At 46.2% G+C, this 25,073-nt stretch overlaps 1 protein-coding gene across 1 annotated transcript in view; it reads left to right on the top strand.

Moving 5' to 3' along the window:
* The window catches only part of LOC119162950 (muscle calcium channel subunit alpha-1-like), a 1,445,695-nt gene that overhangs the window by 725,619 nt on the left and 695,003 nt on the right, over positions 1–25,073 (top strand). The window contains exons 21-23 of the mRNA XM_075882643.1: positions 1,368–1,644; positions 9,361–9,490; positions 23,523–23,582. Coding sequence (XP_075738758.1) covers positions 1,368–1,644; positions 9,361–9,490; positions 23,523–23,582 — 467 coding nt within the window. The remainder of the gene's footprint in view (positions 1–1,367; positions 1,645–9,360; positions 9,491–23,522; positions 23,583–25,073) is intronic.

Here is a 25,073-nt window from a genome sequence, read left to right as displayed (position 1 = left end):
CAGGCATGTGCGGAAAGTTTTTTTTCAGACAATACAATGCTCAGATTGTGAATAAACTGTCAGCGCTTCACTGTGTTCATTTTTGTGTTCTTTTTTTTACGAAACCTATTTTGCGCCCGATTGAAGTGTGCCTAAGCAACGCAGAAGTAAACTATAAAAGCTCCGTTTTAGGGTGTGTCGATATTCGGCTACTGACCCGCAGGATGCGGGATCAAATCCCGGCTGCGGCGGCTGCATTTCCGATGGAGGCGGAAGTGTTGTAGGCCCGTGTACTCAGATTTGCGTGCACGTTAAAGAACTCCAGGTGGTCTAAATTTCGGAGCCCTCCACTACGGTGTCTCTATAATCATATGGTGGTTTTGGGACGTTAAACCCCCCATATCGATTGACTCCAAGGTCGTGATTTAAAACCTAGCATGGAGGTCAGGTCACATTTTGGTGGTGGCGATACAATGGAGGCCCGCCAACTGTGCGATATCAGTGTACATTAAAGCAAAGCAGATGGTCGGAGTTTTCGAAGCCCTACACGACTGCATCTTTCAAAATCATAGCTCGGTTTGAAGATGTACAGTCCTACATATTGTTGTTTTGTTATTAGGGTGTGCCTATAGGCAAGGGTTCTACCGTGAATCTAAGCACATGATGGCCAGTAACTGCTGCGATAAATGCGGAAGCCGGGTCTGTTCTCACGCTACCGCGTTAAAAAGCTCAATTTGAAGGAATTCCCCGTCGGCGTCCGTGTCGTGAATTGTGAGCGAAAAATCATCTTGTCCATGACCAAAAAATCGAGAAAGATGCAAATAAATTTGGTAATACAAATTTCCGGGTTCAAGTGATATCGGGCCGTTTGCATGGCAAGTAACTGTTCTACACACATGCACGTGTATGCATTGAAATGCAGTGAAAATAACTTTTATGCACGCGTCGTGTACACAGGCGTCTCAATATGACTTCAATGTCACAGTAATATTGCGTGTTACTTGCGTACATTGCCTTCGGGTGTGAGATATTGTGATTATCATAACGACTTTGTCCTCTAAAGCCATGCACCGATTACAAAAGCCGCGCACGCTACTGCGCGTATGCTCCTAACACGACGCAGTGGGTGCATAGTCGGTTCTAAGATATCTGATGCCCACAGTTGCTCGTGATTTAAAGCATGCTACCCACCGCACAGAATGCAACCATACGCAAAGCCTCGCACACCGCTTCCGAATTTAGCAAGTAAACTGCAGGAATGTACAATTTATTCTTCTCGGATAACATTGTACAATAAAAAGAACGCAATGAATAAAGGCCGAATATTGTGGTCACGTTCAACTCCTAAAGGCTGAACGTGACAGCGTCTCAAATGTTTTTTTTCGCAGTTGACCAAGAGGAAAGCGACGATGACGATGATGACGGTAGCGACGAGGAGGATGATGACGAAGACGACGACGAAGATTACGGAGACGAAGGGGAGGAACTTGGGGACGAGGAAGACGAAGAAGATGAAGAGGAGGACGACGAAGAGCTGGACGAGGAGTCTGATGATGAGTCAGTCAAGTCGGCACGACCGCGCCGCATGTCCGAGCTCCACATGAAGACCAAAATCAGGCCCATCCCCAAGGCCAGCTCTTTTTTCATCTTCTCGCACGACAACAGGCAAGTGGCGTGCTCCAGACTATTTTTGAAAGAGAACACGTCGACAAGGTAGTTTCTATTTAGCTCTTTGATTATAAAGCGGGGTTTATTGGCGTAAGCAGCAGAGGAGTTCTATCGATAGTGAAAGTGGGCGGTGACAACCGACACAGTAATCACAGCGCCAGGGCTTACAGCTCGCGCTCGGTGCTTCTGGACAAAGAGACGGTGCATTACGGTGTCTTGGTCTGAAGCAGAAATTGCAAAAGCGCATGCATTTACAAACATGTTAATAGCATCCTGTGCCAACATAATGTAGAAGAGTGTGAAAGAGAAAAAACACTTCGCAGAGAACGCCTTGAGACATAAAATAACAGATTATTCAGTATCTAGACGATGTTATAGCTTTCAAGGAGCTTGAAAAAGCTCGACGTCACGCTTAATTTCTTTGGGCACTCAATAAGCTATTGCCACCCATTGTTCGTGCATAGAAAGACATTGAAACATCAGGGTTTGTTGATGGCACACAATCTACTGGCTACAGCTGCAACAGCGCTACCAGTACTGCCATTTTGCAAAGATCATGTGTTACAACGCACGGCACTTGCGAGTCCTCTTTTGTACTTTACTGTCTTTGTGAAGTAACCTATCGTGGGATAAGGACAGCATGTGCGCAGCCAGACAGGTTTCTGTAATGTAGGACAGATTTCTGAAATGCACGTGGGCAGGCTGGCAGGCCGGCAAGCAGGCAACAAGGCAAAGAAAAAGCTTTATTGAGGCCCTGAGGAACACTACATCAAGCCGGTAGAGCAGTGGGCCGCTTCCACATAGGGACGGCTAGGCGTAGCCTCATCGTCGTGGCGGGAACCCTGACCCCTTTGAACGGCCCTGAGTTTATGCAGATGTTATTAGCTTTTGAGTGCATAGCTCCATTCCTCTTTGCCGTCTGCGGACAACTCTGTAATGAGGCGCACTATCAGAGTATGTCCTCTAACGTAGATTCGGCACCAGAATCTGAGCGGGCATGATTTCAATGAACTGGCAGCGGGAATAAAGACTGAGATATGGCCTGGTTTGAAGCATGTGGAAAGCTGTGCTCCAGAGGAGGAGAAAAACTTTATTTATCCGAGGAGAGAAAGGTGCGGTGATGGAATGTCAGAAGAGCCTACCCGGCGTAGGTCTCCGCTCCCCTCTTGGCCCAATCGAAGGTCTGGTCCTGGACCTCGGGCGCTGAGCTGCACATAGCAGCCTCCCACTGATCCCTACTATTAATGTCTAGAGGGTTAGGTGGTGGGTTTCGAGTACAGCCCCACATGATATGTTCTAAGTTAGCTCTTTGTTGTGTGCTCCAGAGAGTTTCATGGGGAAGGGGGAAGACCCTTCTGCCCAGATGGTAATGATTAGCAAGTTAGTTCTGCAGATACCCAGAAGGTAGCGGAAGGGTTAAAAAAGGGAAGGCTTAGGAAAGAGAAAGGGATTCTATGTAATTGGTGCATTGCATTGCTATTATTGTCCATATGGCTGTAAGTGCTTTTCCTATCATTCCTATGTAGTATTTGTGTAAATGATGTATCTCGTACTGAGTTACCGTCGCATTTCTTCTTTTTATTCAATTCCACCACATTTTACATGTAATTTCTCCTGTTTATTTATGCGTGCTAGTATTTTGGTAATTATGCACCACGTGCAAGTGATTATTCTGTGCAGTGTAGCGTGAGTGGTGCTGGAGGCCTAGTCAGGTGACATTTCTTCTAAAGTTACCTTACGCAATCAGCATCACGACAGTCTTGTATTGTAGGGCAATTGAAGAAATAAATAAAGTAAAAACAAAGACAACCACCCGTTTGTAGCACGAAGCCACAAGAAAATGCAAACAACTAAGAACCTTTTTTTTCCTGAGAAATATCTGTTTGGATTTACTTGTGGCTTTGTGCTGCAAACGGGTGGTTGACTTCTCTCCCTTTCTGGTAATGTTTAGTAACCCAGTTGAAAGTTAGGAGAAAGTCCCCAAACACCGTGAGGTTACGGTCAGAAGATCCCCCAGGATGCGCAGCACGGTGAGTAAGTTCACATGCGTGGACGTGGGTGATCTCATTTAGGTTGGCGATAGACTGTCAGATGTGATGCGAGGTGGAGCCGGACACCAAACGATGGTGTGAGAAAATATATCCCTAGGACCTATCGTGATAAACACCGCGACGTTAGAGTCATATGTTCCCCCAGGATGGCCAGCGTGGTGAGTAAGCTCACGTGCGCGGACGTGGGTGATCTCGTTTAGGTTGGCGATGGACTGTCAGATGTGATCCGAGGTGGAGCCGGACACCAAATGATTGTGTGAGAAAAAATATCCCTATTGTCTAACATGGTATTTACCACAGCCAATAGCAATCTGAACGCTAAGGCTCGGACCACCACTCGCCAGTCTGTGTGTTGCCGGGAATCGTAAAGGGGAGTGAGTGCTATGGCTACCTGTTCAACTTCAGCGTTAGTGGTGTTTTTGATAGACGCGGAGTGAATGACACAACAAACGCGACCACTGAGAAGTTGGCTGATCGACTGCACTGCGCCGCGTCCATAAACAAGGCTTCACCTCTGCCCTTCCACCTCCCCACGCTGTGCTGCTGGTGTGCCTTGGGGGACACGAAGGGACCGTAAAGTTGGCCCTTTGCTTCTTTATGAGACTGTGCTTTTATTTCTTATCTACCGCACCACACCCTGGGATAGTCAAGATGCTCATGCCCGCAGCCTAGGAGGAGCGCCTGGCCATCTGAGCCGTATGCTGTGCCTGGATGATCTCTTCCAACTCTTCTATATCCAACTGCATTAGGTGTTCCGTGCTAGTATTCGAAGGGAACGATAGCGTTCTTTGGATGTCCTTGTGGATTAAAAGATTAAGCTTAGTTCTTTCATGGCTTTGCCATCAGTGCATTGCAGCACAGCAAGTAATGTGGCTTACTAAGAAAGCGCGAAAAAGCCCTAGCGCTTTCTCTTGCCCATGAGTGTCATTAGCCTCTATTAGCATGCTATGTACTGTCATTACCTCTACCATAGGAAGGAAATGACCTGAGCTGGTACAAAGCTTTGTGTTGATATCTGAAAGGGAGACACAGCCTTCAGGATTTACATTGTTTCTATTGGGCCTCTGTAGCAAAAGTTTAGATTTGGTTGGAGAAAATAGGATTCCGGTACCACTAAAAAAAGCTTAGGTGTAGTTTGAAGCCCCATGGAGTGTCCCCTCTATCTGCTCTCACTGCCACCCATGCACCAGGCAGTAATTTCATCCACGTAAAGGATACATCGTATGCCCTCTATTTGCGAGAGACCTTTGGTAAATCTGCAAAAAGCAATATTGAACATAAGTGGTGATACCATTCAAGGCGGTGGCATACCTTTGAAGGCAAGAATTAAGGGTTCTGATTTGTGATCTCTTAGCTTAATTATAGCCTTCCTGCTTTTGGGGAAAGAGCTGATGAATGCGTGTGGTATATGCCCCAAATCAAAAGTAGAGATGGAGTTTATAATATACGTGTTGTCAAATGCTTTCTCTGGATCTAGTCCTAAGATCGCCCTGACATCTCTCGTTGCAACGTCCATAGTTTTGTGTTTCACCAACTTCATGGTATCTAGGATCAACAGTGCTGGTTGGAAGCCAAGGGAAAGACACCATGGTCGTCAATGTGTTAATCACGTGTTCGGCATCTTTTCTTATAAAGGTCTTAGATCACAATGATTCAGTGAACGTTCCGGTTTTGGGTAAACAATGACTGACACCAGTTTTCATGATGATGGGAAGGTGCCCTGTTCGCAGACCTTGTTATTCTCCTCTGGGAGTATTTGCATAGAAGACGTCCAGATTACAAAATATTCGGTTTGAGATACTGTCTAAGCCTCCGCCCCGCCGCGGTGGTCTAGCGGCTAAGGTACTCGGCTGCTGACCCGCAGGCCACGGCATCGAATTCCGACTGCGGCAGCTGCATGTCCGATGGAGACAGAAATGCTGTAGGCCTTTGTGCTCAGATTCGGGTGCATAATAGAACCCCAGGTGGTTGAAATTTCCGGAGCCCTCCACTACAGCGTCTCTCATAACCGTTACGTCGGCTCTGAATATACCCCTCTCGTAGACGTCACAATATAGTGATTTCGAGACGTTAAACCCCACATATCCATTAATCAATCATCTGGGCCTGTGGCCGATCTTTCATACAGCCTAATGAGAGCCTCTCTCAAGTCAGCCGTGCTGAATAAAAGATTCCGTTACAGACTTCACGTGTGGACCCTCGTAAAGAGGATAGTTGGCGTCACGCGAGAGATGAACCAGCAGATATCTTTTCCCGAGTAGCTCGACCACATTCGTTCTAAGTCTTCTTGTTTGGCCATATTCAGGATTTTGTCTATAGGATGCCTCTTGTGGGATTTCGAGTTTTGATTCTTTCAGAAGGTGCTTCAGCAAGATCCACCTGCCCCCCTTGCGCATCTGGCCTTCGAGCGAGTTACAAACCTCGCTCCATTGTTGCCTAGAGAGCGTGTGTCAGTGGTCCTTAATTTCGTGATTCAGCTGAGCGATAATATTACCTAAACCTATGGTTCACCTTGTGTCTCTTGAACTTGGGGGTATGTACGTACGTTTTTAGGTTTGAGCAAATGCGCTAAAGACTGTCCATTTTCTCAACCCTAAAATTGGTAACTATTGACTTCATGGACGTAGTTAAATCCTCCTTGAGCTACAAAAAAATCAAAAAAATCGGAGCGCGCTTTTGCGATAACGAAGCAGCCTACCAACGTTGTTATGCTGAAGTGTAAACGAGCATTATGGTACAAGAGCGTGTGGGTCCTGTGCGGCCCACTGATTACATTGTTCTCCCTCTTTAAATAAGAAGAAACTCTTATGACAACATCTGTTTACACAAAGCATAGCTGTTAATTTGCTCTCAAATAATAGTTAGTGAAACAACCATCTTCCGACACTTAGTTTTGTAACAAGAGCTTGCTTAGCAAACGCACTCCACTCATTGAGGTTATGGTGCGCACACGAACGCTCAATATATAGCCCAGATGCCTTATTCTTGGACAACTAACAAGCTCTAACAAGCCCAGTCAGCCGGGTTACTGTATTCTTATTTGATGGTGCAGAGAGCTATAAACGATGAACTAACAGCTTTCTCTGAATCCTTTCTAACCGATTTTTTTATGCGCACTGTGGAAACAAACTGGCACCTATTTAAAACCAAACTACAGCACCTGATAAAAGTTCACGTTTCCACCGTCACCTTAACTATAAGGTCAACATCCCTATGGTTCAACGCCTCACTAAAACGTCTTAAAAATAAAAAGAAGCACCAGTTCCGCTCCGCTAAGCATTCAGACACCCAGTACGCGTGGGACAAATACAAGGCAACCGAAAAGCTTTTTGATTCTCTCGCAGCTAAAGCCAAGTGTTCTTTCTATTCTTCTACCTTACCTGATATGCTCCGAAAAAATCCTAAGCAATTTTGGAAAACAATTAACCCATCATCTATTACCCCTTCATCGAACATTACACTACGCGACGAACAAAATGTTTCAATTCCTGAACACTACACTTCGCATGTATTAAATGAAACCTTATGCTCTGTATTCACCATAGAACCTGACGGTGACCTTCCCCATGCCCTTCCTGTATGCTACCCGATCATGTCGAAAATCGTATTTCATGCCAATGGTATTTCTAAGATAATCGACTCGTTAAAGCTTACTTCATCAATGGGTATAGATGGCATTAACACAAAAATATTGAAGAACACTAAAATTGTAACAAGTGTGATTTTATCTAACATTTTTCAGCAATCACTCTCATCTGGAGTGGTGCCCCAAGACTGGAAGGTAGGCAAGGTCATTCCAATCCCAAAGAAAGGTAACTCGTATTCACCCAAAAACTATCGTCCCATTTCGCTCACAAGTGTATGCTCTAAAATAATGGAACACGTAATCTATTCCCACATAGTCAACTTTCTCGCACCTCTTCATTTCTTTCATAAAAACCAACATGGCTTTCAGAAAGGTGTTTCGTGTGACACTCAACTAGCTCTGTTTACTAATGACATTAGCTCTAGCATTGATGTAAATAAACCAGTAGACGCCCTCTTTTTAGACTTCGAAAAAGCTTTTGACAAAGTTCCTCATAAACGCTTGTTCTTAAAACTTTCTTGTCTCAACCTTGACCCCTTAGTTTTAATTGGATTTGCGACTTTTTAACTAACCGCCAGCAGTTCGTTTACGCAAATAATCTTTCTTCGTCTTTACGCCCCGTAATTTCAGGCGTGCCTCAAGGCACGGTTCTAGGACCTTTGCTTTTTCTCATATATACTAACGACTTGCCGAATAATATTTCTTCTAACATCAGACTTTTCGCCGATGATTGTGTCATTTATCGCCCAGTTAACAACACATCAGATGTTCATGAACTTCAATCTGACCTTCATAAAATTGAAATCTGGTTGTACAACGTGGTTAATGTCCCTTAACGCAAACAAAACGTCACTAGTCTCTTTCCATCGCCGACAGTGCTACCCATCTCTAGCATACTTCATTAACAACACTCAAATTTCATGCGTAACTACATAAAAGTATCTAGGTGTCTATTTTTCTTCTGATTTAACATGGTCCCTTAACATAACGCACATTACTAACGAAGCAAACCGTGCTCTTGGCTGTCTGCGCCGAAACCTTCATCTAGCTCCTACCCCTGTCAAACTACTCGCTTATCAGACACTAATCAGACCAAAACTTGAATACGCATGCGCTGTTAGGGACCCTCATCAGAGTAACAATACTAAAACACTTGAAACAGTGCAAAGCCGGGCAGCAAGATTCATCTTTTCAGATTATTCATATCAGTCAAGCGTAACCGAACTTAAATCTCGTGCTAACCTCGCTACCCTTTCGTCACGCCGCTGTATAGCTCGTCTGTGCCTGTTTTTCAAGTTTTATCATGGATCGCCTCGTACTCCCACCATCAAGCCAGCCCATTGTCATTCAGACCGCATCAATCACAGGAAAGCTGTTTACCCGCCAAGAGCTCACACCACTGCGCACCTTTCATCCTTCTTTGTCAAGACCGCACAAGATTGGAATGGCCTTCCTCCTCACGTTGCGCACCACTCCAGTATCATCAACTTCAAAGCAGCGATCGAGCATCTACTCCTTTAACCGATTGTAATAGCCCACCCCTCATGTAAAACCCCTTCATTGGGGCCTTTGAGGTACTGTAAATAAATAAATAAATAAATAAACAATACGATGTGCAAATGATGCAGCTCTGAATAAGCAGGTATTAGCAAAATAGAATACTTTGATTAGGCGTATTTTCGGTATATCAATCACTTCCTTCTCAACCAAAACAGGCGCTGAGAAAGCGAAAAATAAAAATAAAAAAAGAAGCCCCCTTGTCGTTGCTCGTCTTTTTATTCAACTGTTGCCGGTCTTCTGTAGCATTATCTCATGCGTTTATTGCAGATTGGCTCATAACTATTTTAGTCGAAAGCGTAGTGGTACCTAAATCTTGAGCTACTCAAGTTTGTTGCTACGTGCAGATGCTTGTAGAAATGGCAACTGTGTGGATACACGGTCTTTTAACAGCGCCAAAATAATGGACGGAACAAAAAAGAAGAGCACAAGAAGGTTCTGCGTTCCGCTTTTGTGTTCTAGTCTGTTATATGGCGCTGTTTCGCATGCTCCAACTGACCACTATTCTAAATCCCACAGATTTCGCATCCTGTGCCACAAGATGATCAACCACAGTTACTTTGGCAACTTCATTCTCGTGTGCATTCTCGTCAGCAGTGGTATGCTCGCTGCAGAGGACCCACTTCGCTCAACCACACACCGGAACACGGCGAGTACCTCCAGTGCTCCTCTCTCAAAAAAAAAAAAAATTCTGCTCTTCATTCATGTCGCGCTGGTGTGGAGAATAGCACGAAACTGTAGAGCACTTACTTGAATACTTTTTACTTTGTTCAGTACTTTTTAGCTAAAATTTTATGTAAACCGCCAACGAAATCACAAGTTTATCTCAGGAGCTGCGTTTCGGTGCTTCACGTGACTCTGTTCCGTTTTATGCGTATTATGATTCACATTTATCTTAAGTCTCTTAGGTATCTGTCCACTTTGCTAATTTTATTACTCTTTTAGGCTCTACATTCAACAATTCCAGCCAAATTAGTGTATTAAATGCAAGTCTTGTTTTAAAACTCTTTCTGCTTTTCGGAAGTAAAGGTAGCCTGTGTTGTCGTGTACGCCACTATATAAACTTCTTCACACACAAGGTATGATAATTGTCTTGAAACGTTAATACTTCACTATGAAGAGTTTGCTTGAAGAGCAATTCTTAGAACAGCAAAGTTAAAGAGCGTTGGTGCAGCAAAACTTCTTTTTTTTCCCAGCGTATAATGAACGATGACACCACAACAGAGGGCTCAACACACATAATTCAAAGGCCGAAGGTTCGATTCCTGAGAGTAGCCAGTCAGAAAAAGTGTATGAAAAGTCATCCACTTTTTCTTCTTCACGTGTACACTACAGTTTAGCCCCTATACCTTTTTGGCGTATTTTTCTGTTAGTTGTCATGAACATCTATGTAAGAGGGTTGGCACTTATCAAGATCCATCTGCAAACGTAGATCTACGAACGTAGTAGAATTACGTTGTTACCGTAGTTACCCCGAGATGACGTACAAACGCAACGCTCACCGAGGTGCATGACTGATTGGTATATTCAAAAATGATGGTTGCATTGAACGCCGTCATTGACGGTTAACAACTTTGTCAGATGAATGAGAGAATAAGCAGATTTCAGCAACAGTTTCTCCTGATGGTATGTTTGCCTTTAAGAAGTTTCAAATTTGTTCACCGTACAATGAAACTGCTGTCGCTGCAAATGACACAACCTAATTTCAGCTGCCTAACTCAGCAGCCTGACCTAAAAGTCTCTCTGCTACTCTGGAACATGTCGAAATTGTGGCTTTGCGCGTAAAAAGTTAAAGGGCTGATACAAGTTTAAGTTTTTTCATCTGTGTAGTGTTCGAAAGCGTTTGCTACTCGATGCCTAATTCTCAAACATTTACACCATTGCAATAAGAGCACTAAACCGAGTACATGATAGGTAAAAGGTACAACCCAAGCACTCGTGAAAACACTTGTTTTGTTGCCTTCACCACTTGTAGCCTTGCTTTTACGGTGAACTCACCCGGCAAAGATCCCGCCACTCATGGTATATTTTAATAAGGCTGCGAAATTGGCTACTGGGTACGTGTAGGTGTAAGAATGTGTATCATGGCAGCATTTTTCTGGGCACGTCTACTTTTAGTGGGCGCCTTAAGTTTAGGAGCTCTAGTGCTCTTTAGCTGGCTGATCGCGCTCCTGTAAATTTATTTGTTAAGAAGTGACTTCCGGTGCGGGAACATGAAGCGCACTCTGCGTGCTACAACGCTGACTCGTTGCACGAGAGCTCGCACCAGCTGCGACTTCCGGAAGAATGACGGGTTCGAGTTATTCCCTCCGACCGTGAAGTGCGTTGACCCTCACCAATCGTTCATATACCGATACCGCGCAAGCTACGTAGCATTCGCTTTGTAAAGCGCTCGACACATAGTCTGACTACGTATTTCATCCGATATACGAAGCCGCACGCAGTGTACGACGATTCACGATGAATATAGTGGATGAGCGCGCACGCTCGTCCCACATGCAGCAGCACCTCAGCATGCACGCACGGAAAACATGGTATCATCTACGTTAAGTACGAAACAAACAGCCTCACACAGTCATGCTGCGCTTTCTAATATTCCCAACAAACCTTTGCCTTCTCCAGCGGCGAACATCACCACAGTGTACATTCTCTCTCGAGTCCGTACAAGCTTGGCTGATGCTCTCGGCAGCTTCACTTACGATCAAGTCCAAGCTCATTGCCGAGCACGAATTTTCGCCAAAACGATAAGAACTTTTACGCTTATGTGAGATGTGTACATGGGGAATCTGCACGCGTAACTGCTTTTCTTGGTGGCCTCAATATGAAGACCAAAGGCGGGAACGAAGCGAGCCGGTTTCGCCGAGATGGCTGGTGGCACTGTTTAATGGCCTTTCATCACGGTTTGATGTATTGTTGGTGGTTCGAAAATGGACACTTTCTAGTTTAGAGGGCAAATTTTCGACATCAATTTATTGAATTGTGAGTTCTTTTACGTCATAAACAGTTTAGTCAGTCTTTTGAGTGTGAACCCTTTTATAGTCACACCTACTCGCAAATCAGGCATCAGTGGTGTCGTCGACCACCCCAATGCGCATGGTCGCGCCTCGTACCACCTGTGGCTCCCCCACACTGTCGCCTCGCAAGGCCGACGCAGGCAGCGTATGCTAGTAAAAACGGACTGCTCGCGCTACACAACTTGTAGCCACTCCGTACACAACTTCAATAGCCACTCCGTATACGTGTACTGTAGTGAACTTGGCTCTATACTCAGAACTTTCGTTCAGAACTGTGGAGGCTACAGGCCAACCCCTCAGCCAATAGAAAGGGTGTTTAGCCCCTCCACAAGTATTCATTCGCATAGTGTCGTCTGCTCAGCATATTCAAGGCGTCTGAATGCTCAACAATTTGTAGTTTATATGTATAGGTTTTTAACTAGAAATGCAGTAAAGCTATTCAACAAGCTACTACATCGAGAACTTGAAGAAGCGTCCCCGCCGAGGTGGTCTATTCGCTAAGGTACTGGGCTTCTGATCTGCGGGTCACGGGATTGAATCCCGGCTGTGCCGGCTGCATTTCAGATAGAGGCGGAAGTGTTGTAGGCCTGCGTGCTCAAATTTGGGTGCACGTTGAAGAACCCCAGGTGATCGATATTTCCGGAGAACTCCACTACAGCGTCTCTCATAATCATATAGTGGTTTTGGGACGTTAAACACCACATATCAATCAACCAATCAATCAAATCAAATTGATAAAGCGTGAATTTGCTGCTATGCTGAATTATTCACTCTCATGCCATCGAATAACTTCACTTTGTGGCTGTTTCACTACGACGCTGTTCGTGGATATCGTATGTATGCTCCTCCACTGATGCGTTTCTTCGCATCTCCAGCTGCAACGCTCGTTTTAGGGGTTAAGCTCCTTGAAGCGGCCCCATTCGTTTCTCGTAGTTGTCGTAGTCGTAGTGTGCAACTGGTCTTTCGTTTTGACCTGCAAGGTGGTGCCGGTGGGAGATTTCCCCTGTGCGTTGTTGAACAATGAAAATTCGCAGTGTGCGCGTTAGCTAAAAGCCGAATTCTCCTGTCTCTCATTCCCCCTTAGCAGCCATTAGCATGTACATTGAGTGCTATCTCACAAGAAAGGGTTGCTACGTTATACTCGCTGGACGTAACCTCCTTGGTTTCAGAAACGTTTAGCGAGCGTTAAGACGCAGTGCCATGAATACAGTGAACTAGTATATACCATGAACTCGAGGTGGTTAAAGGTGGGAAGTATAGATACGAAGTGCAAGCCGTAAGAAAGTAAAAGCCGAATTCTCCTGTCTCTCATTCCCCATTAGCAGCCATTGGAATGTACATTGATCACTATCTGACAAGAAAGGGTTGCTACGTTATACTCGCTGGGCATAACGTCCTTAATTTTAGAAAGGTTCAGCGAGCGTTGAGCCGCAGTGCCATGAATTCAGTGAACTAGTATATACCATCAACTCCAGGCGGTTAAAGGTGGGAAGTATAGATACAAAGCGCAAGGCGTAAGAAAGTAAAAGCCGAATTCTCCTGTCTCTCATTCCCCATTAGGAGCCATTGGCATGTACATTGAGCGCTATCTGACAAGAAAGGGTTGCTACGTTATACTCGCTGGGCGTAACCTCCTTGGTTTAAGAAAGGTTTAGCGAGCGTTGGGCCACAGTGCCATGAATACAGTGAACTAGTATATACCATGGACTCGATGTGGTTAAAGGTGGGTGTTACAATTCGCCACTCTAGCGTCGCCAGCGCGAAGTCGGTGACGGGAATGACAGCAGGTTGGTTCGTTCCGTACGCAAGCAGAGACAGTGAAGAGATCAGAGACGTGAGAAAACAAAACAAACTTTACTCTAGTGATATTGCAGCACATGCGATTTAATACAACACTTCAATACAACTAACCAAATACATCAACACTTGATACAACTAAAAAATACATATAAAAACAATAAATCAGCTTACGCGAGAGAACTATTACAAACTACACAACTAACACCAATAGACTACGGGGGAGAAAGTTCGAAGATATAAACAGGTGAAGGCATACGTGTGATGACCGGCCGCGCTGCGTCCCTGACGATCGGATGCGAGAAGTCGAAGAGAGTTCTGGCACGACTGCGATGTGGGCGGTGTTGCAACGCTGGTGGCTCCAGGAGGCTAGTGCTTGCAGGTGACTTCGAGCTGGTTGAGCTAACTCGAGGCGAAGTCCCGATGTCTACATTGCAGACGTTAATATCGCATCAGAACTAGACGAACGGCCAAGTTTAGGTGGCCAGCCGATACAGAGCCACACTAAAAACTTCTAGAAGAGATGCTTGTTGATCTGTTTCTACACCATCTTGGTCAGCGACTAGTCTGCCTAGCAGGGCAAAATTCTGCGCTTAAGTCCCCCTCGTGTCTCCTCGCTCTCTTCCTTGGGGACAAGAGACCTCTACATGGGTCCAATTATGCACGTTTAATTGATGGAAACTCCGCCCCAAAAACATTTTGACCCTACCTCTTTTTAATTGGGAGAGGGCCCTCAACTAACGAGAGTGACAACCTGTCGGGTTCTTATCATACGGCTTGGCCACCAGAGCGTTTCCCACGCTTTTGCCCATGGGAACGGTCAACCGTTTGGCTCTCAGCAGGTGCAGTCTAATCCTTGTTCGGGGTATACCGCGGCCTTCTACGACCTTGCAGACGCCGCCGCAGTTACAAAAGGATCAACCGTCGGCGGCGACGTTCTAAGAAGAGCACCCCATTCTGCACTTCTCGGCTCCCTGTCATGCGCTCGCTGTTCTCACGGTTAGTGGGGGAGTACAGCGCCCGCTAGTCGCCGTGACGCGGTGTCGCCAAAAATGGCCGTCCGTGACATTTCCCCTTACTTTCAGAATGTTATTCATAACATTTGTTCACATGGAGGGGAATTTTTCGACAACAAGGAACAAAACACCACCAACAAGGGAGACATGAGGGCTGTCTCTCTCATACACAACATAATTAGGCAGAGTGCATCAAAGTAACAACAAAAGGAAAAACAAACAATTGTTAGAGTACCAGCTTCAGTTACACGCAAAATTATCAATGCGCCATACAAACAAGCCGTGTAGGGCAGCCATCAATACAGAATATACTGCACGAATGTATACTACGAAACAAAACGGAACCGGTGCGCTCCTCTACTGTAGTGTAATCCTCCAATGTGCATTACAAGTAAAAACAACCAATGCACCAAGCAAAAAAAAAACTCAAAATACACTTCTTATACATGAATTATGCACATACAAGCAGAAAACAACCGACGAAAGGAAAAAAAAACATGCTCATAGACCTCAAGAACTATATGCGGCTCAAGTATTCGGCTCCCACGTTTTTTCGCTACCCTTAATATGCGTAATGGTGAACTAGTACTCTTGGAGTAGTAAACTCCATCGAAGTACTCGAGCGTTCAGCTGTTTCGCCTGTTGGATATAACTCAGAGGCTGGTGGTCTGTCTGCACACAAAAATGTACTCCATATAAGTACATGGAGAAGTTCTGAATTCCCCATACCAACGCGAGACATTCCCGCTTGATGGTACTATAGGAAGCCTCCCGTGGAAGCAGCTTTTGGCTGACATAAGCTGTGGAGTAGAGCTTGCCTTCGTGGGCCTGCATGAGCACGGCTCCGAGACTTGTGTCCGATGCGTCCGTTCGAAGTACGAATGGTTGGTGCAAATCTGGTAGCCGAAGTATCGGCTCCGTCGAGACATGTTGTTTGAGATTTCGAAAAGCCTCCTCGTGGGCTGCTGTCCATTTCACCGAGTTAGCTTCGCCCTTCCGAGTCAAATCTGTAAGGGGAGCGCTGACTTCTGCATAATTCGGGATAAATTCCCGATAGTACCCGGTCAAACCGAGGAAGGCGCGCACTTGTCGCTTGGTTGAAGGACGTGGTGCAGCTCCGATCTTGTCGAGTGTTTTCCCCAGTGGTTGCAATGTGCCCCTGCCAACTCGTTGTCCCAAGAAGTCGATTTCTTCTACACCAAGTTCGCATTTACTGGGGCGCACTGTAAGCCCGGCCCTCTGTATGCGCTCAAAAAGCAGTCCCAGAGACCTCAGGTGCTCTTCCCATGTCTCGGTGGCTACCAGTACATCATCGTAGTAGTAGTCCACACCGGGTATACCTTCTGCAACCTTCCGCATCAACTTAGCAAATACAGCAGGTGCTGTCTTGATGCCGAATAGCATGAAGCGGAACTGATATAGTCCCGATGTCGTCGAGAAGGCCGTCTTCGCTTTGGACTCCTCGGTCAGTGGGATCTGCCAATAGCCCTTGACGAAGTCGAGCTTCGAGAAATACTTCTTCTTCCCCACTGTAGCAAACACCGCGTCAGTTCTTGTCATAGGTTCGGAGTCGGCCACCAGAATGTTGTTCAGGTGTCGGAAATCGATACGCTGTCGATTTGTCCCGTCGGGTTTTTTTACCAAAATGACTGGCGAATTATAAGGTGACTCTGATTTCTTAATGATGCCGAGCTTCTCCATCTCCCGCACTTCTTTCTCTACACCTTCCCGCGTTGCAAAGGGAAGAGAGTATTGTTTCACGTGGACGGGGTTACTCGTGGTGAGTTCGAGGTTGCAATGGACCCAGTCAGTTTTGCCCTGGACATCCGAGAAAATACGAGCGTGTTCCCTGACAATTCTTTGCAGCTGTCCGATCTGCTGAGCGTCCAGTTTGTCGGAGAGCTTCACGTCTTCTTCCCCTTCTACTTTCAGCCACTCAGGGGTTGGAATATTCTCGTCCTCGCTCGATTCCACAACACCAAATGTCACGTTGCACACCTTGGTGGAGGGGCTGTCCCTCTCCTCGTATGTTTTTAGTAAGTTAGCGTGGAAGATTTTTCTGCCGCCAGCCATGTCTACGACGTAGTCACCTTCACCTTTCTTTTCCCGGACTTCAAAAAGGCCCTTCCATTGCAGCAGCAGCTTGTTTGTGTCGGTGGGAAGTAAAATCAGTACCTTGTCTCCGGGGTTGAAACTCCGCTCCTTTGCCTTTCGATTGTACAGCTTCGTGTACCGTGCTCCGGCTTTTTCCAACTCCTCGTGTGCCAGGCAGCAAGTTTCCTCCAAATGGTTCTGAAGGTCGAAGACATGCTGGTACGTCGTCTTAGCTTCTTCAGTCAAGTCGGCGTTCGTCCACAGCTCCTTCGGTATCGCCAAGGGTCCCCTCACATGGCGGCCGTAGAGAAGCTCGAAAGGTGAAAACCCCATACTGGCCTGCAAAACCTCCCTATAGGCAAAGAGGAGAGGTGCCAGGTAGTGGTCCCAATCTCTCGGTTTTTCGGCGCACATGCGCTTCAACATTAATTTTAAGGTGCCGTTGAATTTTTCCACTAAGCCATTCGCCATGGGGTGATATGGGGTGGTGTGGAGCTGGCGCACGGAAAGGAGCCGCGCTACTTCCTTCATCAGGTCCGATGTGAAGTTCGTGCCACGGTCGCTCAGTACCTTGCGGGAGACGCCAAATCGGGAGAACATCTCGACCAGGGCTTCGGCCACTCGCTCAGTTTCGATACTCGGGAGCGCCACTGCGTCTGGATACCGGGTGGCATAATCCATTAAAGTCAAAATGTATCGGTTCCCATGCTGTGAGGGCGGGTGAATCAGTCCCACTATATCGATCGCCACTCGCTTGAACGGGGTGTCGATTATGGGTGCCCTCCCCAGTGGAACATGTGGTACACGGCCCTTTGGTACGGTGCGCTGACAAATGACACATGAGGCGACGAACCTTTTTACGTCAGCTGTGAAGCCTGGCCAAAAGAACTCCTCCGAGATCCGGTCCTTGGTTTTCTGCGTGCCCAAGTGTCCTGCCATTATACCATCGTGTGCTGTTTTAGGCACAGCTTCTCGGTGGCAGTGCGGAACGACTAATTGGTGTACAAGCCGTCCGTTGGCCTCTGTGTACTATCGGGACAGCAGTCCCTGTTCTCGTTTGTACTCGACGCTTCCCTTCTCATTTCGGCATGTTTGCTTCCTGCCGATCTTCTCAAAACACTGTTTGAGTGTCGCATCTCCCTTCTGCTCGCAGCCATAGTTATCTCCCGGCAATCCCGCCGTGGTCCCAGACGTACGAAGCTTGGCAAATTTTTCCGGCTGTGCATGTGCTCGGGAACGGGTGATAGCTTCTGCCACAGGCTCTTCCCTCAACTCCTTTGTCACGACAGGTTTCTTTCAGTCTCCTTTCTGGGATCATTAGGAGGTCTTACGCCATCGATATTGCCCAGAATGAGGTCATACAGTGGATCTTGCAGACATAGTGCTGTCAGATTGCCAGTAAAGTAGGGGGTGTCAACCTCAATCCGTGCTTCGGGCAGCATCCTCGCTGTTCCGTCAACCAAGTAGACGAGTCTGCTTGTACCTGTCAACTCGTCTTCCTTCACCAACTTCCTCCGCACGATTACTCTGTTGCACCCCGTATCCCGCAACACTGATATGTCTGTGCCTCGGAGGGTTCCTGTGGCCACGGGTAAGTTCTCGGCCAGATTTTTCCGCGGTGTCACCCTTACCGCGTTGACGACGGGGACTTTTTCGCCATTCCTAAGCTCGAGATACCCGTCGCATATGGGATCCTCACACGTTTCCCTTAATGCCTAGAGGCAGGATGCCTGGAGTGAGTTATTTGCTCCTGACCGGCAGTCGTTTGCCCTATGTCCTTTTTTCCCACACTTGAAGCAGACGATGGCTACATTAGCGGCAGGTCTGTTGCAACACAAGTGCGGTGGGTGAATCCCACGATTGCAAATATAGCACCGTGGTAGAGGTGAGTGGCTGTTGCCTCCTTTTTAGTATTTCCCCTTTTCGTCCATTATGGGGCAATCTTTCTTTGTTTTCGCTCGGCTTGCTCCACCCTGAGCTTCCAAAAACTGGTCTGCCAGCTCAAGCATGTCTTCCAGGGATTCCGCCCTCCTTTCTTTCAAATATAATGCCAGGTTCGAACCACATCCATGCAAAAACCTCTCTAATCAACAATGCTCGGAGGGACTCGAATTCTGTCTCAGTTTTGGACAGCTCAACCCATCTATCGAAGTAATGTCTTAAGCGAGCCACGTACTGTGTTGCTGTTTCACCCCCTACTGGCCTCTCCTTATTAAACTTGTCTCGGAACCCATCCGCCGTGAAGCGAAAGCGCTTCAGGAGGGCGGTTTTAAGTTTGGTGTAGTCCGCTGCATCTGCAGGTGGTAGCCTGCCATAAACACTTAGCGCCTCTCCTGTAAGACATGTCGATAGCGCCGTCACCCATTGGCTTTCAGGCCACGTTTGCCCTCTGGCGATGCTCTCAAACCGGCGTATAAACGCATCTAAGTCATCCCTTCCTTCGTCAAAGGTGACGAGCAGTCTACCTGCGTGTATTCTCAAACTCGGCTCCTCCCCGGCTTCGCCGTGCTCACTGCTTGGTCTGCTCACACTGGTACTCTCACTGAGGCGAAACTTTAATTACAGTAACTGCACTTCCCGTTCTCCGGCTTACCTAGCCGCTTCCCTTGCCGCTTCTCGTTCTTTCTCCGTTTCAACGCGTTCTCTCTCCTTTTCTTGGCGCTCTCTCTCCTTTTCTTCGCGTTCTCTTTCCTTTTCTTCGCGTTCTCTCTCCTTTTCTTCCCGGGCCAGTGCCCGCTCTTCTCTGGCTAACACCTGCGCCTGTTCCTGCTGCTCTTTAACCCATTGTCTCAGTTCGGCGCCCTTGAGGCCTAACTGTTTACCGTGCGCGATCCACTTATCAAAATCCATACACTCCATACTGCAAACTGTCACTATAATGCCACTATAAAACCAGCGCAATCATATTCAGGATGCAACCGCTTCAACTGTGCGGCTCTATCACCACGCTGTCCGCACGGTTCTCGTTCACCCCTCACTGTCCTACTCTTGTACGGAACGTCCTGCCTCGCGGAACCCAGTTTTGTTACAAGCTGCCACTCTAGCGTCGCCAGCGCGAAGTCGGAGACGGGAATGACAGCAGGTTGGTTCGTTCCGTACGCAAGCAGAGACAGTGAAGAGATCAGAGACGTGAGAAAACAAAACAAACTTTACTCTAGTGATATTGCAGCACACGGGATCTAATACAACACTTCAATACAACTAACAAAATACATCAACACTTGATACAACTAAAAATACATATAAAAACAATAAATCAGCTTACGCGAGAGAACTATTACAAACTACACAACTAACACCAATAGACTACGGGGGAGAAAGTTCGAAGATATAAACAGGTGACGGCATACGTGTGATGACCGGCCGCGTTGCGTCCGCGACGATCGGATGCGAGAAGTCGAAGAGAGTTCTGGCACGACTGCGATGTCGGCGGTGTTGCAACGCTGGTGGCTCCAGGAGGCTAGTGCTTGCAGGTGACTTCGAGCAGGTTGAGCTAACTCGAGGCGAAGTCCCGATGTCTACGTTGCAGACGTTAATATCGCGTCACAACTAGACGAACAGCCAAGTTTAGGTGGCCAGCCGATACAGAGCCACACTAAAAACTTCTAGAAGAGATGCTTGTTGATCTGTTTCTACACCATGTTGGTCAGCGACTAGTCTGCCTAGCAGGGCAAAATCGTGCGCTTAAATCCCCCTCGTGTCTCCTCGCTCTCTTCCTTGGGGACAAGAGACCTCTACATGGGTCCAATTATGCGCGTTTAATTGATGGAAACACCACCCCGAAAACATTTTGACCCTACCCTTTTTTAACTGGGAGAGGGCCCCCAACTAACGACAGTGACACACACGAAGCGCAAGCCGTAAGAAAGTGTATGTGCCATCTCTCGTTTAGTCCTTGGAATGTCCGCTCGATGGCTGTCCTTCTATATGGGGAGTGTATGATGAAAAGATGCGGGATGGTGGTACTTGGAGTGTTGAATAGATGGACGAACCGACACACAAACAGATGCATGAACGGACGGACGGATGGCGGCACGGACGGGTGGACGCATGGACGGACGGAAGCAAGAACGAATGGACGGACCGATGCTTCACCCCACTCTCCATCATTCACTCCGTGGATGTGCTGCCATTTTTTTGCTTCACCGAAGGAGGATCCGACGCGCTTGAAATGCTGTGCGAGGTTGCATGTCCGATATTTGGTGATGCAGGGTTCTTGGTCTGGTGATATGCAGTCCGAACACTGCCTAGGCGCGTAAGCATTAGCAGGTGTGGCAAAGCAAGCAGCATATCTCGCTCATATCAACAAAACGTACCTGATGCTTTAGTCCCAGAGTGGGATCAAATAAATCGATGGCTCATTTGACCATTTAATTGTTTACGGCTATCAGCGCACTGGCAGTGTAGCAAGAGCAATTCCGGATTGAAGCGAGCAGTCACTTCTGCGTTGGTGCTGCCATGTTGATTCGTAAACATCGTTATTGGTGGTAAACGACACAAAATATTGAATGCGTGAGAAATACTAGCGAAGAACAATAAACATATCATTTTTAGATGTGACGTAAAACGCACCAGAGCAACGTCGATTCCAGCCAACCTTGTCAGTTTTAAGACACTTGCATGTGAATTTACGTTTTGCTGCGCAATTGTGTGGCTTTCTTACTCCGCGTAGCGTTGGCAGGGCTGAACTGAAGTGGTGAAACAGACTATTATAATGTATATAACATTAAGATGTAGGCGCTGGATCACGCGGTTTTAATTCAATCAAGGGCGCCTTTACTCGGATTGTGCTTGAATTGATTGTTTCCTTGACTCGAGCAGATGCGATTAAAGTAACGTTACCTTCAACCAGTAGTGGGGGCAACCCAATATAACTCAATCAATCAACTTTCTTTGTGGCTATTTCACAAAGAGACAGAGGAGCGGCGAATAAGAACTGTCTTCCGAAAGCTTGACGTGCCCACCGCCCCCATTTACAAGGACACACGGCAGCACAGCGATTGTTGGATTTATATATAATTAAAAAAAGAAATCAGAAAGAAAAAGCTACGTCATTGTAAAAAAGTACATCATTTCGAAACGATGGCTTTGAACACAAAAAAACTAACAAGCGAAATGAAATACAGAAAAATAATGAAATACAAGAAACATATACGAGTTTTTTTTATTTGATTATTTGAGACCGAACCTTCGACCTTCGAATAAGGTTCTTCCTCATGGCAAGTTATCGTTTCACCCACTTTTATTTCTTCCATTTACATTACAATTCGGTCTAATAACTTCTCCTGTATTTTCCTTGGCAATATTGTCTGTTCTGTTTCATAAATATTGTGTCAAAACACGGAAAAATATACCCTTAAGTACACACTTCTTTGCTTCACTCATTCACGAGGGTCTCGTACTGGCAGACTTGGTGCCTTTAGGTTGTATACGAGGGACTATTGGCCAGCTGCCAGCTCGTAATAAGTTCACTTGCTACGTAACGCCGAAACAGGCTCATGAAGAGTGTGCCACACTAGCCGCCATGGCTACTGAGGGCACTGACTGACACTCCCACGTTTCAATTCACATATATACCCAATAAAGTGGCTGGAAGAAGAGCCACTATCGTAGCTCAGTGGTAGAGCATCGAACGCGTTATTTAAAGGTCTCAGGTTTGGTTCCTGCCCACAGCAAGTTATGTTTTCACCCGCTTTTCTTTCTTCACATTTACATTACAATCCGGTGTAATAACTTCCACTCTACTTCCCTTGGAATTATAGTCTGTTAGATCTCATTACTATTGTGTCAAAACACAGAAGAATGAGCTGTTATGTATACACTTTTTTCTTTAATTCATTAACGAGGGTCTCGTACTGGCAGACATGGTGCCGTTAGGCTCTAAGCGGGGGTCTATTGGTCAGCTGCCAGCTCATAATAAGTTCACGTGCTACGTGACGCTTGAATAAGCTCATAAGGAGTGTGCCGCACTCGCCGCCATTGCTACTGAGGGCGCTGACTGACACTGCCATGTTTAAAATTCAATTATATACTGAATAAAGTGGCTAGGAGAATATCCGCTGTGGTAGCTCAGTGGTAGAGCATCGAACACTTTAGCTGAAGGTCGCAGGTTTGGTTCCTGCTCACGGCAAGTTATCATTTCACCCACTTTTGTTTCTTCGCAACTACATTATTTCTGTCTAATAATTTGCCTACACTTTCCCTGGCAGTATTCTTTTTCCTACTCATTCACGAGGGTCTCACACTGGCAGATTTAGTGCTTTAAGTTGTATACGAGGGTCTATTAGTCAGCTGCCAGCGCGTAATAAGTTCACGTGCTACGTGACGCCATATAGGCTCATAAAGGGTGTGCCATACTCAGCGCCATGGCCACTGAGGGTGCTGACATACAGTGCCACGTTTAAATTCACATATATACTCAATAAAGTGGCTGGCAGGATAGCCGCTGTAGTAGCTCATTGACAACAAAGCCTTTACCTCGGAGTATTTATTATTCAGACAATGTTCGCATTCTGAATACCTATTTACTATTCCAGTGACGTTTAGTTTATTGAATTGTACGTATTCTAGGCCTTTGGAGTCGAGATAAATGCATGCAAATGTCAAAGTGTTATTCGGGTATGCTTTCGAAAATTCACGCTCGTGATGCCGCACAGATCACAAATGTTTTCAGATTTCATGACAGTTGAAGTCACCTGCACATTGTCAGTTAGTTTTTTCGGACCCAACCAAGTAAAGTACATGTTTTTGTCTCTTCCAGGTTCTGAATTACTTCGACTACTTTTTTACCACTGTATTTACCATTGAGATCACGCTCAAGGTAAGCTCTGCTTGGTCGCACTTTCAACATTGGTCGAAAGAGTGCAATTTTGACAATTATGAATTGCTACATCTTGTGAAGAAAAATGTAAAAAATATATAAATATCGCCTTGTGTATAGATTTAGCAATATATATATATATATATATATATATATATATATATATATATATATATATATATATATATATATATATATATATATATATATATTAGTGTGCATTCGTCATGCGCTTCTTCTCATATCTGCACTCTGCATTATCATATTCATCACCATCCGTCTGGGTCTCTGTCCTTATTTTCACTCGGTGTCACAAAAATCATCATCGGGTGTGTGCGCGTTCTGTCTCAGACTGCCCGTTCGCTGCTGATACCTTGGGCTGAATAAACACTGTCTCCACCCAGACGTCATACGTGGTTGAGGCGCATTTTCAGTCCTCGGTTGTCTCCCACCTCGCTCGACTCCCTGGAGCTGCGTTCAAACCGCCGATTGCCTCCACAACATGTCACAGAACGAGCCTGCCGGCGCTGCAGCCATCTTTCCCTCACCGTCTTCCGCCGCACCTCCTCTTTACGTACACAGCAACCAGCGCGGTCCTCCTCTCTTCGTCAGTCTTCGCGGGAAAGACGTGGAAGACTGGCTCGATGAGTACAGCCGCATGAGTGTTGCTAATCGCTGGGACGATAGCGCCAAGCTCTGTTACGTCCCTTTCTACTTGACCGGTGTGGTGGAAGCATGGTATTTTAACCACATCATTGACATACCCGACTCGGCGTCCTTCGAGCAGCAGCTCCATCACGTTTCCGGAACACCGGCCATTCAGTCCGCAGTTTCGAAGAGAACCCTCGACACTCGCCTTCTTCCGGTGAGTCGTATACGTCGTACATCGAGGACGTTCTTGCGCTTTGCCGGCGTGCCAATTTATCTATGCCGGAGTCCGAGAAGGTACACCACATTATGAAGAGTATAGGCCCTGTTGCCTTCAGTGCCCTGGTTGCTCAGAACCCGGCTACCATAGCCAACGTCGTTCATTTCAGTTCAGTTTATTTCCCTAAAGGCCCCGTTTTTGAGGTGTTACATAAGGGGTGGAGGCAACATGTAATGGGTAAATTCAAATAAAAATATAAACCAATGAAACTTTGAAAAAAGAGGAGAAAATGAAAGCAAGAAAAGTTGATACACTGCAAAAACGAGAAGACACGCTATGTAATTAGTTTGGTAATATTAGAAGAAACAACACGATGTGGCAATATAACGTAATAATTATTGAAAATCTCGCACAAAATAACACTGTACAAATAAATACAACAATAACAAACAATGAACACTGTAGAAGTAATGACTCGCGGTAAGTACAATCAGTGGCAACTAATTTTGTAAAACAGAAGACACAGCAGCATAGAAGATGTGACGGTTATTTGTAGATGCAACATGGTGCGGAAGGGCATTCCACTCTGACGCTGTACGAGAAAAAAAATGAAGTAGGGAAGG

Source organism: Rhipicephalus microplus, unplaced genomic scaffold (genome assembly GCF_043290135.1).
Source record: "Rhipicephalus microplus isolate Deutch F79 unplaced genomic scaffold, USDA_Rmic scaffold_13, whole genome shotgun sequence".
NCBI lineage: Eukaryota > Metazoa > Arthropoda > Arachnida > Ixodida > Ixodidae > Rhipicephalus > Rhipicephalus microplus.
The sequence above is the reverse complement of the archived record's forward strand: the minus strand, read 5'-3'. Positions and strand labels throughout refer to the sequence as shown.